This window comes from Lutjanus erythropterus, chromosome 14 (assembly GCF_056507025.1).
Source record: "Lutjanus erythropterus isolate fLutEry1 chromosome 14, fLutEry1.hap2, whole genome shotgun sequence".
Taxonomy (NCBI): domain Eukaryota; kingdom Metazoa; phylum Chordata; class Actinopteri; order Lutjaniformes; family Lutjanidae; genus Lutjanus; species Lutjanus erythropterus.
This window is the reverse complement of record NC_139330.1, coordinates 9,693,640-9,712,942: the sequence shown is the minus strand read 5'-3', so window position 1 is coordinate 9,712,942 and position 19,303 is coordinate 9,693,640. Positions and strand designations below refer to the sequence as shown.

Genomic DNA, 19,303 nt, shown 5'->3' with positions numbered 1-19,303 from the left:
ACCTTCTGAATTGAATTCTCACTCTCTTACTGAACTGAGACGAGCTGACTTGCCTTGTTCACTCGTTGAAGAACACACTTCATTCAAACTTGGCAAAGAAACAAAATTAAACTCACCTTAACAATCTTGGCCAGTCTTTCCACTGTTCCAGTAGTCACCAACTCTGGTTAGGTCAGAATAAATCCTTAATTCACAGAATTAGACATAAAAATATTCTGGCTAGTCTAGCCTGCTTCTACAGTATGTGATGGAAGTAGCGCCAGTTGTGAAATGAAGCACTTCATATTGGATCAAAAATATTTGCATAGTTTGTCCTTTGATTAACCACTTTATGTCACTAAAGAATATATGCATGACCAAAAACGATTTCTGCTCGATTTCTGCTCTTTCACTGTTAAATGTTTTGTTTTGTTTTGTTTTTTTTTTATAGGGAAATCCTTCAGCCTAGTCGCCAATTTTCTGAAGCGGCACGTCAACCTCAGATGTATTGCCAAGCAGCTCTACGGGGGTATGTAACCTACATGTTTATAATAAATCAATTCCCAGTTAAATGAATCAGAAATAGACATCTCAATGACTCATGCTCAGCCAAATTTCCCACAGAAGGAGCAAGTCATCTGTGGTCTGCATGTTGATTTTTCTCCCCCTCACTTGTTTTTATGTCCTGTCCCTACCTGCTCGGGGTGTTGTTGAGAACAGGCGGCCATTAAGTGGTTCCCTTGAGAGGCTACTGAGAGTGGGAGAGAGAAAGATTGGAGGGCCGTCTATGGAGGGCAGTGAGAATCTATCTCCATGGCCCATCTAGCGCCTGTGACCCTTGGCCACCTTTTCATGGGACCAACATGGCTCTCTTCCTGTCAGTAAAGTTAATATCTGCTCCCTCGGGGCTTGGATGTTAAGGCAGCACTGACCTGCTGCAGACTGAGATGACGGCTTCTCTCAGCAGGTCCGTTACACATCAAATTAGAGCCAGTCTGCTGAGGTCAAAGGGTGTGTAATTTGGTCCACTGAATTACCTGTACATAGTAATTAGGCCATGTAAAAATACCAATTAGCTATAAAACAAATTGTTACAAGTCTTTATTCTGATTGGTTAATTATATATTGCAAAATGGCAAGTTTTTTTAGTCCTGTTAGAGAGAATATGGGGTTAAATATTAGACTGTTAATATGTTTAGTCAGATCTCCCAACAGCACAAAACTATTAAAAGGAACAAACAACTTAGTAACAGGTTTTCTGTTGTCAGTGAGGCAAAAACAGTAATGGTTGACATTACAGGAACAGGGTTTATTTAATTTGGTGGATAAATGTGCTTAGCAAATTTCACGGTAGTCTGTTTGGTAGATTATGAGACATAATTTGTGTAAACTTCAAATTTTGACCTGGCTGGGGTGGCTCGAGTGAACATCTTGTAGAACAACAAAAGGGCTCATCCCCTGCAAAGCATGACTTTGCTCGCTAAAATTAATTGCAATCTTTATGTCAGAGTTTTATGCCTCTTTAAAGGAACAGTTCGTAAGATTTACAGGGATTTATCGGTAGAATATTGCATAAATGTAATATGATATTCAGAAGTATATTTTCATCAGTGTGTAATCATCTGATAATAAGAGAGTAGAATGAGATGTTTATGTCTACAGAGGGAGTGGGTCCTCTTTAACATCCACCATGTTGTACCACAATGTTCCTAAATCGATTCATTCTTTCTATAATTAGCCAGTGGTCATATGATTAACTAGTACATAGTCCATTAGCCCTATGCTAACACATAATGGGAATTCCCTTTAAGGCGCTAGCAGCAAGCAAAAATTGCAGTAAATTATAATATTGAATCACAATACTCGAAGAAGTGCAAATATTTAAACATCGAATTGGCACCCAAGTATCGTGATAGTATAAAATCGGGAGATAAGTGTATCGTCCCAGCTCTAGTTTCTGTAGGAACAAACACTGGCTCTAGATATGGCCTTTTCGCAGCCACCAAGGTATTTGCAGTCTGCAAGCTCACTGCTAGGTGCTACTTAATAAACACTCCTCCTTTAAGTGTAAATGTTGGCTTAATAGTGGCCTGAGGATTAATCCCCATAGACCAAGAGTTTCTACAGCAAATTTCTTGTTAATCTGGTGAGTAGTTGTTGAGAAACCAATCACATGATCACCCTTAGTCAGCTTTGTTACACACTCCACACAAGCTATGCGTACATTAATGCAAGCATGTGATATATGCTAATTTTGTGCCTGCTTGACGAAAGTGTGTTCAGCTGTGTTTATAAACCACAAATCCACACCGCTGAAGCAAAACCAATGTTTTTAAAAAATGCCCACTGAGGGAGGAATCTGAGCTTTTACGGACTCAGTTCAACACTACTGTAAAAACCTTTACACAATGTGGTGGCTAAGTGGATCAAGTGTGCAAGATGAATATTTTGTCAGTGCTTCTGTTTAGTTACTTCATCATTATTTTCTGTGGTATCAGTATGGCAATGCAGAAGATAGAGTAATAGAGTGGATTTCCATTGCTATGAAAGTTGTATACATACAGGAGGCTCTGTGCAGAAACAACCATAGGTCATCAGATACTGGCCAGCAGTGGAGGTCATTCAGATTTATTATTATAATACATGTAATAGTATTGTTTTTGTCAATGGTCTTTGCCTTTGAAGCCGATGAAACGGCCATATGACTCCCAGAGGCCATCGTTAACATAAAACTTTCTAATATTTCATGCTGCTAACGCGGCTCATAAAGCTCAGCAATTATCTGTGAACTGCCATTTTCTCCCCGGTTTGAGGGATAGTAAATACTTGGTGCTTGTAGATGTAAATTCAGACCTCCACCACAATTCCCTCTGTCTGACTTTGACTCACAATTAGAGGTGAGCCCACGTTATTAACTAGCATGGTCTGTGTTGTTTCTTTGCCTGCCTTCAGATTTGCGTGTGTTTCCTGAACGCTGTGTTGTGTGTGTGAGCTGTCCAGAGGATGCCTCAGCACACCATGGAAACCCGAGCCTGGCCGCGGTGAGTGCTGTTTATACTCCTCTATTTCCTCTTCCAGTCGCCTGGCAAAAAGTCCTGCATGGGTCTGTGTGTTATTATAGGGATGTGTTGCCAAATTGTGCTCTCACTTTATACTATATGCTGATCCTCTATACATGAGGGACTGGGGGGGGGGGGCAGCTCTTAACCTGCCAGGTTTTTCAGAGACAGTGTGGGGCATCGCAGGGGGTTGGGGGTCCCAATCGGCAGAGTCACCCTTTCTTTGAAAAGTTTTTACTCCCACATTCTATCAATTCACCACTGCTGCAAGTTCTTCTTCGTCAGACTCAAACATGGGATTTTTGTAAACCTCAACATTAATGGGTAGTCAGAAATATTTCCAAAACTGATGTTGTATATTTTAGTTCTTGAGAAAGTCTAGATACTTGCAGAATTTTCACACACACATGATCTGTTTTGGAAAAATGTGGCAGGGAACAGGAAAAACAGCATTTTGTGGCACTAAAGTCATTGTCAGAACATAATATAGTCTCTATTTGATTTTACTCTGTAACCACTAAATTAAAGGGATAGTTTGGATCATTTGAAGTGGGGTTGTATGAGGTACTTCTCAATAATCAGATGGCTACAGTGGATGGTGGTCGGCACGCCCCCCAGATTGGAGAAGCAATAGGACTCTTAGTGGAGATAGTTAAGCAATGTATTAGTTTGGACAGGGTCAGCAGCAAAACTTATCTTAGCCACCTACAAAAAGGCCCACTTAAAAAAATCAACACAAGTTTAAATGTTCACTATATTCAGAATATTATCACCACTTTACCTTGCGGTCAGTTGGCTTTTTCTAATGGGAAACGGCCGTTATATAAACCAAATATCGCTCTCACAAAACCAACTCCATTGGTGAAATCATTTATTTTATCTTGCAGAAAAGAGGAGCTGCTGGTCTATCTCTGCCTTGATCAGTTAGTTTGTTTATGTTATTGTGTGAATTCAGTGAGTCTGAACTAACCTTTTAATACACCAAATTGATACAGTATCACAAACAAACTTACCGATCAAGGCCGTGGTAGACAAGCAATCCCTGCGTTGAGCAAGAGAGAGCAATACTAGGGTACACTTTGTGTAAGTACATTGCTTATCTTCCATACTGGTGGTGTGTGAATGATCAGTACTTAAATACTTTATCAATGCCACGTTTAAATACAATGAATAATGCACTAATCATTTTTGATAGTATTGCAAGTGCCAAATCTATAAAAAAAGATCTAAGTGCTCATTCAAGACCTCAGCTCAGTCTTGTTTTTTCTGCCTGAAATTTGGCTTGCAGCATAACAAAAACAGAGTCAGTTTTTTCTGGACTTTTCTGCTTGTTTAAAAAAAAAAAAATTATACTAGTTTGTGTGCCTAGAACATTTTTCTTTTTGCCATGGTATTGAAAGAGGTATTTATTATAATTTTTTATTTTAGTGCTGTATTGAAGTTTAACATTCTGCTGTTGTGACAACCTGCCAACCTGAATTTCAGCATACAAACCCCACTTCAAATAATTCCAACTACCCCTTTAATATATCATATTTTCAATGATACATTTACATTCATGGTTTAAAAGGGCTGCAACAACACTCCTCATCGTTCTGTTACACATACCTTGCTTGGGTTTTTAAGGAGTATTCAGTTAATGTGATTGTCTTCAGTTAAACGTCATGTGCCATGATTGATTGGACTCGGATAAAGTTGTGTTCAGTGGGTATTTCCCAGTGAGAGTCCGTGCCGTGTATATTATGTTGTACGCTCGCCCATGTCATGAGACCTACTACTGTAGTTCTTTTTTGCTCATTCACATTACAGACAGCTATCCTTTGGTCAACGCTCATTTGATCCCAAACTCCCCAGAGTATTCTGGGAAATGGTGGTGGAGCCTCTCACCTTGGCACTCACATCAAGGACAGACATCTCTCCCATCACATCCCATGATCAGTGGCCTGCTGTTTTTCTATGGGGTTTTTGCTATTGTTTCCCTTTGAAACGTCTCTGCACTCTCCACAGTTTGGCTTCCAATGAAAGCAGTGATTGTAATATTTTTAGTGGAGCAACACAGTCGTCAGTGAAAAGTTCAGATTGTGTAACCAATTTTCCAGTTCAAGGAGGCATTGCTGTCGATTGCGTTCCTCTCCTCAGGATGTGGTTCTCTGGGCTCATACAGTACAAGCAGAGGGAATTGGAGGGTGGGAGTCTTGTGGTGGAGCTCTCACTAGCCCAACCTCGAGCGTGGTTTGTAAGGGAAAGATACCAGACAGCAAGGCTAAAGTTTTTCACATGACAAAAACAATTATTTGTTTACGTCCCTCTCTCTGTTTTAATTTGTCACAAAGGGAGCGTTTTCAAGAAAATGTTGCCAAAGCTGGAACTCTAAATGAAAAAAGTTTATGCTGTGAGTCACATTTGATGTAAAGCATATTAATGCTGCTGTCTAAAAGTAATGGAGTTCTGTGTCAAACTTGGTCATGTGTTCTCGAAGGGGTCTTTTATCCCACAACTCTTGACAGCACGAGCCTGGCAGTCCCAAAAAAAATGCCACGTTTCCCCTGTATTTAGGGAGGTTTCGGTTTTTGTTGTTAGGATTCAGTTTGTGTGACTTGTTGAACAAAAATCCTAACCGCAGTGGAAATGTAGACTCATCAAATTAGCACTTCTCACAAGGTCAGGGGGTTATGTTATGAAGGGAACCAAGGTGACATCATGGTTGGCCTTTTGTCTTGTGAAAGCCAACGTCTCTCTCCCACACTCGAGCGTGTTGTATGTCTCCTGTACACTGAGCACTTTTATTAGTCATATTTTCAGCTGTGGTTCGGTTTGAAGAGGAGATGGTGAAATTTAGTCATTTCCAGGAGGGTAGACGGAACTAGGATACCAATATTTATTGATTTTTGGTACTCGGGCTACAGTTTGTAGATGTTTTGTGCAGGTTTACCACATCTTAGGCTGTATGAAACAGTATTAAGGGGAACTAAAACACATTGCAATCATAATTTTCTCAACAATGGCTCAAATGGCTGTGTAATGTGGAAGGGGGCTGCTTATAGTGACAAACCCACTGAGCATTACCATTCTCCTCAACTTAATCAAGTCTTGGTCTATGCAGTGTCTTTCAGCACATTGGGCCTCATGCAGGAACCCCTCATACAAACAGATTTGTTCTTAAGTGGTTTCTACAGGTGATTTGGGAGAACCTGTTGCATTCGCCAATTTTCTTGTATTTTTGTATTGTTGGGGAGTTAATTATATTAATTTACAAGCCAAGTAAGTCACTCAGATAAGCAGAGATGTATCATTTACGCAGTTATCTGAAGTGTTTGCTGTATTTGATGTGGCATGTTCGTGCAAACCCTTAATAAGACAAAAGAAAGAGAAATTTATAATAAGATGCAAAGACAATTTTATTGTTTTGGTTCAGTCTTACAACTCTTATCAGCACCATTTCCAGCAGCTGTGAGCATCTGTTTTTAGCAAAAAGCTCTGAAAAACCCACTTGACACTACTTGCCCAGCACCAAAAAGCAGACAGATAAATTTAGTGACCAGCTCTGTGAACATATTGGGCCGTCTAGCAACAAAGACACCAGATACTGTAGATAATGAAGGTATCAAGGTTAACCACACCTTTAAGCAGACTGAAGCAAATTTAAATTGATTTTTAAAGTAGGGGTAGTTATGAAAAACAATCCAGTTAGTATGATATGCTTTCCAATCCTACTGGAAGACAGGAAGGCGCTGGAGTGAAAAGCCTGCTGCACAAATTGTTCTATCAGAAAGCACAATACTGGATTTTTGCCAATATCCGACATGGTGATAATTCCCAACTCATTTTGTTAGATTACTATGCCTGATATAACCACATATTTTTTCTACCTAATTGCAGAGAGCATCAAGTCCCTGCTGTCGTGTTATTGACATATTATATGCCGACTCCTTTTATGATGGCCCACTGGCAAATGCAGGCATAAAATACAATGCTTCTCAAAATGTGCACATTCACTGGGCAACATAAGAAAGTTACTGTACCCGTTTCTTTTTGTGCTTCACAAATTTGTTGTATTGATCGGAACAACAGCTCTTAAAACGGACAGTTAAATTTGTAGTGTTGATGGAATATGGCTCTTCCTCACATGAGCGAAGCAAATAGCAACTTTGCTATCCGTTTCGGACACCTCAAAAAACCTCCACACTGCAGAAATTCATTGTCATAATGTCCTTACATCAGCAGAAATGTTCATTTCTGTCTGATAAGATGTTTTATTTTAAAGCTTTTATTGGTCAACACCAATGATGTGTCAATATTATCATGCTTCCCTTGGTTGTACACAGTGTGAAAGAAATGGTCATGTAAATGATACAAAAGAGAGAAAAGAGAGGTTAAGAGAAAAGTATAAACCCTGTTTCTTTTCTTTCCCTCGCAACCTAACCTAGTACTGCATGAAATCAGCGTGATTGTTGGATTTTAAAAGGTTACAGAAATGGTTGGCTTCAATGCCTGACTTGTTTTTGACATGTGGGAGGGAAATATAAAAAGAAGCCATTGTTGCTGTTCACTGCACTATGTCTCCATGTCATGTTTACTGTTTTCTTTTTAAACATGACTGAAGTCACAGAGATGTGGCGCTGAGACAAAAACCCTTTTAGACCTAGCACCGATATCATCATCCGTTACAATGTGTCACTGCGGACATAGTTGTTTGGTTAACATCAATCAACCCTATTGGAAACTAATGTGGGAGAGAGTTTCAGATCCTGTTCGACCATCAGACAAGTGCTTTGGTTTGGGGTTGGTTGGTTTGGTTTGGTGCATACTGACGCCATGATTATCATGTCAGTAGTTGTAGACATCCTCCACATCCTTGGGGGCAACATAACTGTGTGATTTTTGATCTATTAAGAGACTGATGTATACTCCTGATACCTGATGAAGTCTCAGTTCTGTTACAACCTATAAATGTTGAACTGACTGTTGCTCAGCAGGGGAGGGCCATTGAAATAACTACGTTTTTATGAGGCCGTGGGAAGCAAACAAAAGGCATCTCAAAATTGTCATTTGTTCCCTTGACATTTGAAGTTTAAGTCTCATAAAAAGTTGCTCCTATTGTGAGTCAGCACCAACAGTGAGGAGGGCAGCATGGGAAGGAAGAGCTAGTGTTTAGGATTGTGGCCGTTGTTTTCTAGTCAGGCACAGAGTGGGCAGCTGAGGTGAGTGGCGTGCTGGGCCGCAGAAGTTTGGATCAAAGGCAGAGCAGATGTGTTTCCAGTCCCCCCCTCTTCTGAGCCCTGGACGAGCCTGTGTGTTTACTCATGACCTCAGCGCGCCTCTGTTCTTCACAGCTCGCAACAGCTAGCAGCAGTGCTTTCCCAAGCGTCCAGTGTCTGCTGAACTCCTCTCCACCAAGGCCCAATACACGTCTGTGATCTTTTAACAACACACGATCACTCCATCCTGTCCAAAGCCGCTCTCATTGATTTGCACGAAGTGAGTCTAAACTGTTAACAGCTTGTCTTAATCCTCACACATGGGTGGATCCAAAAACCTTTGTCATTGTTCAGGGATCAGAACTGTCCTCTATTTTAGACAAGTATGTGCCCATGCATGTTTGTTGACTTTGTTGCAGGGAAGATGTGGTGAGCTTAGACAAACAGGGCATGTTTCCTCTGTGGGAGCAGGGTGGGTGGGTGGAACTTGTGGACTAGTTTCACGAACATCTCTGCAGGAGGTATTTCTACCCTGACAGTGAAATATTGTTGTTGTTTCTTGGTGCCAGTTTAAGGATTTTGTATACTTAGCTGTGCCATCACAAAGCTCTTCAAAGGCTCTTTAGTGGAAAGAATAATTCCATTTTTATAACCCGAATAGTTTTAGGGATTCAAGCATTTCAAGTGGTATAAATCATTATTTTGAGACAGATGAGTGAATCACTGGCTTTGTAAGATGACATCTAGCTGGTTTTGTGTGTGTTAGGTGAGGTACAAAGACAGAGTAACCCAAGAACAAACAATCTGGCTTCCACTGTGGCAGATCACAAGCAAGTTGATGGTTGATCGGAGCTTTCCATGCTGGCATGTTTTCTGATTTGTCATCTTGGGGTTTTTTCCTGGTAATTTTCATGTTTCAACTTCAGCTACAGTTTGCAATGTCTCCATGATGGCTTGAGAACGGTCTGTGACCTCTTTGCCCTTAAAAATCCTTGCAAAACCCGTTGGATAAACTAAAAATTGCACGGTCTGCAAAAAAGCCTGTTATTCTTGGTTCCTGAAAAACTGAATGTTTTTACCCAGTGAAATTGTTATTGTATTGTACAGATGAATGACCAAGGGCATTCATGTAGATTATATAGAGTGAAGCTCTACTGTATGTCAACATAGCATGATACTAAATAAGCAAGTCTTTGGATAGCAAGAGGGGTTTTGTCATCCAGTGCAGCTGTGGAGTATTTTAGACTATTTGGCCATATCAGTGCATTACTTTCAAGTGCAGCTGCATTAGAAGATAACCAGCATAATCTTCCTATCTGTGTCTCTACCTTATCTTTAGATGGCAGAAGAGAAACTGTTCATTCCCTGTATTTTATGGAGCCTGTAGTTGGTTATCTTTTTGAAGTTGTTTCCAGGAGTCATCCAGAGTTGGGGCAAGTTATGAGAACCTATACTGGTATCCTTTTAAACCAAATGATTCATTCTCCCTGCTCTGCTGCCCTTTTGCCAGGCTTATCTCTGTAATCTGACATCCAGATGTGCTGTCTTGTTGCAGCTCCCGTGGTGGAGCCGTGTTGTTTTGGAGGCTCCGGGGCCGGGGAGGGCACTGTTGGTCTGCGCTACAGAACGTGTTGCATCACAAGAAGTGTTTTGCAGCCTTGTGTGGGGGCGAACAGACTGGCTGGCGGCGGGGGGGTTAATTCCTTGCTGCAGAGGGAGAGGTGGTGGCGGTGGCGACGGCGGGTAGAGGTTCTTATTTACCACCGTCCCTCCCTCCTGTTTCGTGGGACGCTCTCCAGCTATTGGGAGTTTGCATCATTCCGAACAAGATTAAGCCACCTCGGTTCCCACACAATACTTACTGTTTTATCCACAGAGCTTGTGATATTTCCAATGTTGTTCATGCACCATCTCACTCTCTCCCTACTGCTCCATCTTTGACCCCTCTACTTTCTTCTCTAGTTGCTAAATGCAGAAAGGCAGTAGGTGGACAGCACTTGGACAGAAACAGTGCATTTTGCTTAAGTGATAAACTGAAAATGTTAACAATCAGTTAATTGATTAAACAGACATCCAAAAAATGAGTACTGCAGTCCAAATAGCGAGTTGGAGCCATAGACTGTATATTAAATAGGTTAAAATGCTATATATTTATACGATCTATGGTTGAAGCGAGTTTTCCCCCCGCCTTCTCCTCCCCAGACACGAGGAAGGTCTGCAGGAGCTTTACAGGAGCACAGGATGCACACAGCAGCGTAAATTGACAATAACAAGCAAGAACGAGTCCTACACTGTAAGATGATCAGCTGTTTATAACTGTCAGTTGTCTGTCAATATAAAGTTAAGCCTCTTACCCTGAAAACAAAAGCCTGCTGCTCTGAAAATACACACAGTCAGTGACTGCCTGCCAGACGCCTTTAACACATCACTCAGTTTAACCATTATAAACATCTACAGCTTCTAAGCATTGTTAATGATTTTTTACAACATACACATAGACAGTTACTCGTTTGGTAAACATTCTGCATCAATTTGAACTGTAATTTACATGAAAAAAAAAAAAAGTTAATCCAATGAAGTTATCTCAATTTAACGTTTCTTAATCTCTTATGACATATCGTGATAAATTTATGATTTATTACAGATTTCTCCTTTAATCATTACTACCCAATAAAATACAAAATGCCCATTATTTTCTCAGTTTGTTTTATTTAAACAGCTCCAGCAACACATTAAATACGTGGAACATTCATTCATGAAGTAAATGAATTATTATCAAACAATTTAAAGAGACTAATTAAACAATGAGCCTCTTGTCTGTCCTTTTCCAATAAAAGGCTCAAACAGTGTCAAATGGGGTGCCATTTCTGTACTACCAAGGCAGTGCGCAAATCATGCGTTATTGGTTAATGAATTTTAATTGGTTAAAGTTATTACAAGGAACAAGGTTTCAACTGTTTCCTCTGCAGTAACAACCAATTATAACATCAAAAATGAAATTCTCTAAATAAAAATCTCCTGCTTCCTTTTACCTGTCTGATGTTCTTCTCTCTGTAACTCTGTAACACTGTGAAAATGTAAATACAGGATTGTTTCATCTGATATCAAGGACACTCCGACCCCGTGGCAGACATTAAGAATTACTGTCACTGTCTGCTATTCCAGCAGATGGTCTTGTTTGCTTTTGTAGCTCATATGGAGGCATCAGTGTTAAATTTAGACTTTAATAAGCAGTTAAAAGCTCTTTGTTATAGCTTTAAATTCTTGAATGGCAAATAATGGATTAAGGATAAATCAATAGCATCCCAAACAAAGACTTTGTCATGCCATGGAAATTTAAAAATAAAGGCATATCTTAAAGATGAATATATGGATAAATGTTTGCACTTTGCATCAGTGATATTGGATTTATATTGATATATTGATCCAGATTAGGGATGCAAATGTTGTGCATTTTCCTGAACCAATAGTTAAAAATATTAATTGCGTAATCAATTAATGCAGTTACTATAATTTCTACACTATTGATTAGTTATGGATTAATACATTTTAATCTGTTAAATTCTTGAAGTCGAGCAATCAGTTAAAGATCAATCATTAACATCCCTAATCCAGATTGATCATTACACCGCTTGTCACCAGCACATCAAATTGTTCAGTTATCAGTGAATTATCCGAACATCTAATTAATGGATTGGCACAGTTTTTGTTGTGTCATGGTTCCCAGAGGACCGATCTCACTGACTTTGTTATCCTCTTACTTTTCCTCTCGCGCCACCCTGAAGTTGACATTCAAGCTTTAGAGTGAAATGTCTCAACATCTATGGGATGGATTGCCATGAAACTTGATACACACATTCCTGTCCCCCTCAGAATGAACTTTAGTAACTTTTTCAGAGTTTGCATCATTCCGTACAAGATTAGGCCACGTCGGTTCCCACACAGTACTTACTGTTGTATCCACAGAGACTGTCATAATACTAGTGTTGCTCATGCGCTGTCTCGCTCTCTTTCTCTCCCCCCTCTCCATCTTTAATCCCTCTTCTTTCTTCTCCAGTTGCTATATACAGAATGTCCAACCCCTGGACCCCTGCTGATAATAATTCATGCACCATCTCTCTCTCTCTCTGTCTGACTTTCTATCTATCTTTCTGCTTCTACTTGCTATGTATATCCAACCTCTTCCTCTTCCTTCATGCTTCTTCCTCTCCATCAATCTGTTCTTTCACTCTCTCGATCTTTTGAAGTTGTGCCGACAGGAACAGAAAGGCACTAAACTTTCCCAGAGAACCTCCCATTGGCTTCTTGTTGATTTTTCTTTCAAGTTCATTTTCAAACAGCATTTATTCATATTAAACAGTCGAGAATACATATCAAGGCATTACGATGCAAATGATGGCACCCACATCTTTCTCAGAATTGTTGTTGTTGGGGGTGGGTGTGAGAGTGCGTAGGCAAAGGAAAATTTGCATGTGTGTCACTGTCCCAAATCCAAAGCTGCAGTTGTAGCTCTGGATATGAGCGTAAGTACTGAACCTCTGCCCACATTCGAGCATGACTCCATCTCTAAACAAAGGGCAGACTGTGGAGGACTTCCTGTGTGAGGATTCTTGCATTTGTGGGCAAGCTGGAGAGACTGAGGTCAGGCGATATTACTCTGGGGGGTGCCTCTTCTTTTGTTGTCCTCCCCTCTCTAAACGCTTTCTATTCTGTAGTATCTTGTCCCTTGTTTCTTGTCGTCTCCGCCTACTTCCCTGTTGCCCGGCCTCCTTATTCACTCCCCTCCCTACGTCTGGCCTCTTTATTCCGTCCACCACAGACCAGAGTGCAGTTGCTAGGTCTCAACACCCAGTACAAAGCCACAATGCCCCAGCTTGCCCCTGCAGCTTGGGACAATTACTTCTTCCCCCTTGTGTGTCGGGTCATATGTTGTCACTGGTATCGTGACATGTGGGAGAGGACATTAATGATTTTTGCTCTGTGTTCGCAGTGACTGGTGGATGCCAGAGCTCACCACATTGGCTTTCCCCGTCTTAGAGTGCACATTGATCATTTTACCAACCAGTTTATGGAATAGTAATGATCTGAGAAATGGCTGATATTAAATAAACATAGTGGCCACAACCTCAGATTTTCCAAGATTTTACTTCTTTCTGGTTGTTTTTTCCCACTGCAAGAGTGTTTTTAGCCATGCTTAGCAGCCTGACTCTGTGGATGGCAGTGTTAGTCTGATTGCCATGAAATTTGGTACAGGGTAGTGATAGACCGACTCATTCATGTGGAAAAGATTGGTTTATCACTAGTCTGTATCTTGCATTTTCAGATAAATGAAGAAATTTAGGCAAACGTTTACAGTGGGATGCATGAGATTTCCAGTCACCGTCGTCTTTTCTAAATGTTAACATGTTTCACCCATGTTAAATGACAGCAAATCTGATGTAAAACTGATACTGGCTAGTGTTAAACATGTATTATGTTATAATGTTTAGAATCATGCAGATTAATTATGTCACTGCTGACATACTCTGCCCATGGGCTGAGCAATCAATCGAAATTTTACCGTAATTGCAACATGCCCTACTGCAATTTTCAAATCACAGGAGGTGCAATACTTTTCAAAGTAAAAATATGCTGTGAAGATTTCTGCAGACTTTCAGGTAAAGATCCCCACAAAAATCACACCATGATCATTTTAAAATGATTTTGTTTGGGTTTTTTGAAGTGAGATATGAGGTACTCATCTATTGTCACTGTTTTATCTACAGTAGATGCAGTCGACGCCCCCAGTTTGAAGAAGCTGCAGGACCACTGGTATAAGAAGTAATGTAATTCTGTACAGGATCAGCAGCAGAACATATTTTAGCTACCTAAAAAAAGGCAGACCTAACAAAATCAATATTAGTATACACTGTATTTAGAATATTTTCACTGCTTTACCTTGCTGTCAGAGAATCTGATGTTATATAAGCTAAATTTCACTCTCTCCAAAGCCACCAGACTCTTTTGGCAAAAACAATAATTTAACCTTGCAGAACACAAGAGTTTGTGGTCTTGATTGGTTAGTTTGTTTGTGTAACTGTGTGACTTTGTTTTTTTAGAGGATTAGTTCAGATTTACTTAAGTCACACAAAAATAGAAACAAACTAACTGATTGAAGAAGGAGTAGACCAGCAACTCTCATGTTCTGCAACGTAAAATTACTGTTTTTGTCAAAGCAGGCTGGTGGCTGTAGAGACAGCGATATAACTTGAGTTTCCTGTCAGAAATTGGCTGTCTGACAGCAAGGTAAAGCAGTGAAAATATTCTAAATAAAGCATACTCTTAAACTGATATTGTTTTTTTCAGCTGGGCCTCTTTTTTTAAGTGGCTAAAATACATTTTGTTGTTGGCCCTGTCTGCAGCAGTACAGTGCATAGCTTCCATGATGGTTCTCCTCTTTTTTCTTCTCCAAACTGGGGCGTGTTGACTGACAGCTACTGTTGTTAATACACTGACTATGAATAAGCACCTCATACAGCTCCACTTTGGATAATCTAAACTATCCCTTTAATTTTTCACCTAGTCCCATTATCCATCCAAAATATTGATGTCCTCCAAGCGGAGCGGTGCCCAAGTACAGCCTCACAGATTTTAGTCTAGTTTTATTAGTTTACAGTGTGTTACTCAGATCATGAATCTCTTCATCTGAATGCTGCTTATCCTGGTTAAACGAGTACACTTACCTCGACTCAATCTCTAATCCAGACGCGCTCTGATATTCTCTCGCCAACTTTTTTTTTCATGCAATTAATTTACAAAAAATTGACAGGCTCTCAACATTTAAGTTCTGCTCAATTTACCACCAGCGTCTCTTGTTCTCTCATAAATCCAGAGTCTGTCTGAGGTCAGCCAGGGAAAAGACCTGTGATTAACCTTCATTAGTGGCCTGTTGAGGGCACATGTTGGTGAGATCCAATCTTCAGCCTGTTCCCTGCTCTGCCTCAGAGGGTCCCCTTAGTATGTGGTTTTATTGAACTTTCAACCCACAGTCAACCATTTTAGCCAACAAAAATGTGCATTTTACAGAGTTGTCACAATACCAGAACTTTAAACTTTGATACAATACTAGAATAAAAATTGATACTCAATACTCCTTTGATAAAATGGCCAAAGGAAAAAAAGTCCTCGTAATACAAAACAGGATTTTTGTTTTTTCTTTTTTTTTTTTTTTATGTCAACAACCTGCAGACAGTGCTGGTTCAGAAAAAGTCACTGAACACTGTCTAGTTTTGCTGTGCTGCAAGTCAAATATCAGGCAGGACAGTAAAGACTGAACTCAACTAATGTCTTGAATGAGCACTTAAATTATCTTTCATAGCTTCAGTACTTTCTATACCATAATTTACAGGTATTGCATTATTTTAAACGTGTATAGTAGCACATGGAGTAATGGTTTGACTCGATTCATTATTCATACATGAAGCCATACAGTTTCAAAATTAAGTAGTTATTGTGAGTGAAGCGACACTGTCTGCATTTAAGTCAGTGTAAATGCTTCTACAGTCTACTAACCATGAGGCTACTTCCATTATATTGTTTTTATCTTACAAACTTAAGTTCCAAAAAAGTTGGGACACGTAAGACATAAATAAAAATATAATACAATCATATGCAAATCTTTTTCTACTTGTATTAAGTTGGCTACAGTATGAAGACAAAATATTTAAAACTGCTAAAATTACACTCATTCTGAATTTGATGCCTGCAACACGTTTCCAAAAAAGTTGGGCGGGGGGCAACAAAACACCTGGAAATTTAACTAGTAACAGGTGACAGTGTCATGATGGGCTGTTAATGAGGGATCCTCAAAAGGCTCAGTCATTTGCAAGCATGGATGGGGTGATGTCCGCCGCTTTGTGAAAAGCTGCATGGGCAGTTTAACATTTCTCAACATAATTGCAAGGAATTTCACCATCTACAGTTCATAATATGAGTGAAAGATTCAGAAAACCCAGAGAAATCTCTGCATGTAAGAGGCAAGACTAAAAACCAACATAGAATACCTGTGACCTGTGACCTGTCAGGCAGGACTGCGTCAAAAACTGACATGATTGCATAAAGATATTACTACATGGGCTCTGAAACACAGCTGTTTTTGGAAACGATGGACGTTGTGTCCTCCAGGCTAAAGAAGAAAAGGATCATCCAGATTGTTATCAGTGCACAAGCCAGCATCTGTGATGGTATGAGGGTGTGTTAGTCACATCTATGAAAGCACAATAAATACTCAAAGATACATGCAGGTTTTGGAGATTAGGTACTTGACTGGCCTGCCTGCAGTCCAGACCTGTCTTTCACCCAAAAAAATGCAGTGCATTATAAAGCGCAAAATACGACAGAGACCCCGGACTGTTGAGCAGCTGAAGTCGTATATCAAGTAAGACAGGAAATAATTTCACTTTCAAAACTCCACAATTCATCAAATTCAGAATGTGTGCATATTTACAAAAAACAGTAATTAGTTTGAACATTAAATATCTTGTCTTTGTGCTTTAGGTTGACAATTATTCGCAAATTGTGTTTTATTTATGTTTACGCAGTGTCACAACTTTTTGAAATTGGGGTTTGTATCACCTTTTCTTTGTAATTTTTCCATTCACGTGTCTCGGTCATATTTTTCCTCTACTTTCCTCCATCATCGTATTAATGATCCTTCTTTAATCGCTGTTTTAACTTGTCAACATGGTTTCACCGTTTAGTAATTCTGCCTCAGCCTGCAGGCACTCCAAGCCTCAGACAGCAAAGACTACGAAAAGACACGTCACACCATGACAAGCCGATGATTGTTTTCTGAAGCCTTTGAGGTGGTTGCTTTGGACAGTATTAAGTGGGGGACTAATTCTTCATGCCAGCTGGGGTGTTACTAAGTGTCTCTTAAGGCATTAAAGAGAACATTCCTCTTGTGCTGTATCATAGATCAAATAGTGAGGCGACAACACTATTTGAAATTCAGGAGGCTCAGAAGATTATAAACTTATATAAACTCTACTTGTTTATCACTTTGGATTATTTTGTCTTTTATTTGTATTCATGATATTATCATTTTCACAGCAGTCTAGTTAATGTTTTTTAATTTCTGACAATGCCAAAAGATGACAGCAGTCTGCTGTGCGGCCAAACCTTTCCAGGGGATGCCAGGAATAATATTTTTTGTTTACACCGATTCTGTTTGTCCTCTCTAGACTGAGCGGAGTGAACAAAGCAGATCGGAATATTTTTCCAGAGTGGGAGAAACCCAAGAGCCTTTAAACAGCCCCACAAAGACAAAGAAGACTGTGCTTCAAAAGATGTGAGTATGATCTAATGTAGAACTTTCCAACCCCGCCAGTCAGAGAGGACACTCGAGTATCTGTTCATATCCTCTCATCCTTTTAACTTTTTCAGAGCCAAACAAGCCGGTGTCCAGCGAGAGATTGACCAGAGAGCCTGTCTCAAAAATCAAAGCGAGGATCTTAGAGCTGGAGAGTCGGAACCAAGACCGGAAGAGACCAGCTCTGGACAGACGGTCCTCCCAGAGGCAGACCACAAGGTGCCTTCCCCCAACGCCTTAAAGGAAGCCGTCACTCAGATTGCCACTACTCGAAAGCAGGAGCAGCAGCCTGAGAGCAGCCCTCCAGACGGCATCAACCCAAATGGGGCCTCATCGGTTTTCTGCCAACATGAATTCAGCCAGGAGACGAGCAAGAGCAAGAGGTGCAAGCCGAGCGACGCAGGGGAAGACCCTCACCCGCAGAGGGCCAAGAGGACGTGCCTTGGAGGACCTCCAGCCGCAACGCAAACTCACTCCACCGAGTGCTGCACACAAACATCCAAGCATGACCTTCCTCCTCTGCCGCCCCTTCCTCCAGCCGAAGCCAAGGCAGAGTCCAAGGCTTTCCCAGTCTCCGAGTGCAAGAAAACCACACTGGAAGTAGAGCTGCTTACTCTAGGGAAACGGGCCCAGAGGCTCCCCCTCACAAGCAATAACACGGCACAGACAAACCAAAACAGGCTGGCCGCAAGTCTGAGGGGCCTATCTGTCAAGCCTGCATCCTCAGGCTCCTCTATTAGTTCCAGATCCACACTCGGAGAGGAGGGGAGTGAATATGTGCCCAGAACCTCGAGATTACGACGACTGAAGAGGTCCTGAGGGGGAGAGACGGGCTACAGTAAAGATGCTTGACGCCACAGAGATAGAGATGATATTGTGTTGGGCTACATGTTTACCCCATGCGGACTCCTCAGATGACACGTGTCACATTTTACTACGCCGTCTATTCTTTTCACATGTGCTTCGCATATACATACACTGCACAAACACACACACATCAAATGATGAACAAATTATGGCAATTGATACATGAGCGTTTGAATTACGCTTTGTCAAATACTTGAAACAGACTTTGCCTCCACCCATAAGTAGTGGTGGTCAAGAGAGGCTCGCAAATGAAAGTCAAAAACCTTTAATTGGAGTTTAGATTTGGTTTTGTGTTAAAGATTGGGGATTTCAGACAGGCAGGAGCCATGCAGTACGTCATGGCTCTCAGTCTGAAATACTGGCTCCTACGTGTCTGAAAACTGTCCAGTTTCCCCCGCCGAAGCTCTGCTGTGATTGATTGCTGTTTCCAGATTTATTTCATCACCCCTTTTCTCAAAAATGTACTCTTGTAGTTAGATTTCATTCATATACAATTTGCTCAGTGCGAAGTTGCAAAGCACCTGAAATGTATCTTTAAATTCGAGGGTATTATGCAGCTTTTATGTTGAACCTGAACCAAATATGTGTGGGTGTAAGAGCGGTATTGAAATATTAGTGGTTTTATTTGGACGTCTACAGTATCACAGGTTAAAATGTAGCTGCTGTCGTCGCCCCAACACTCGACAGGGCTGTTCATATCATTCAGCTGGCCACGACCCAGAGAGAACAGGGCAACTACAGGCCAACAGTCCCTCAAACCCCCACGTAAAATGAATATATTACTTATTTTTATCTTACTGGAAAGACATTTTACGATATAAATAAATTTGTTTTTCCCGGGGGAGAAAAAA

At 40.6% G+C, this 19,303-nt stretch overlaps 1 protein-coding gene across 1 annotated transcript in view; it reads left to right on the top strand.

Moving 5' to 3' along the window:
* The window catches only part of slx4ip (SLX4 interacting protein), a 47,808-nt gene extending 28,505 nt beyond the window's left edge, over positions 1-19,303 (top strand). Inside the window, exons 4-7 of the mRNA XM_084735886.1 lie at positions 431-508; positions 2,932-3,020; positions 17,458-17,564; positions 17,660-19,303. Coding sequence (XP_084592012.1) covers positions 431-508; positions 2,932-3,020; positions 17,458-17,564; positions 17,660-18,404 — 1,019 coding nt within the window. The 3' untranslated portion in view covers positions 18,405-19,303. The remainder of the gene's footprint in view (positions 1-430; positions 509-2,931; positions 3,021-17,457; positions 17,565-17,659) is intronic.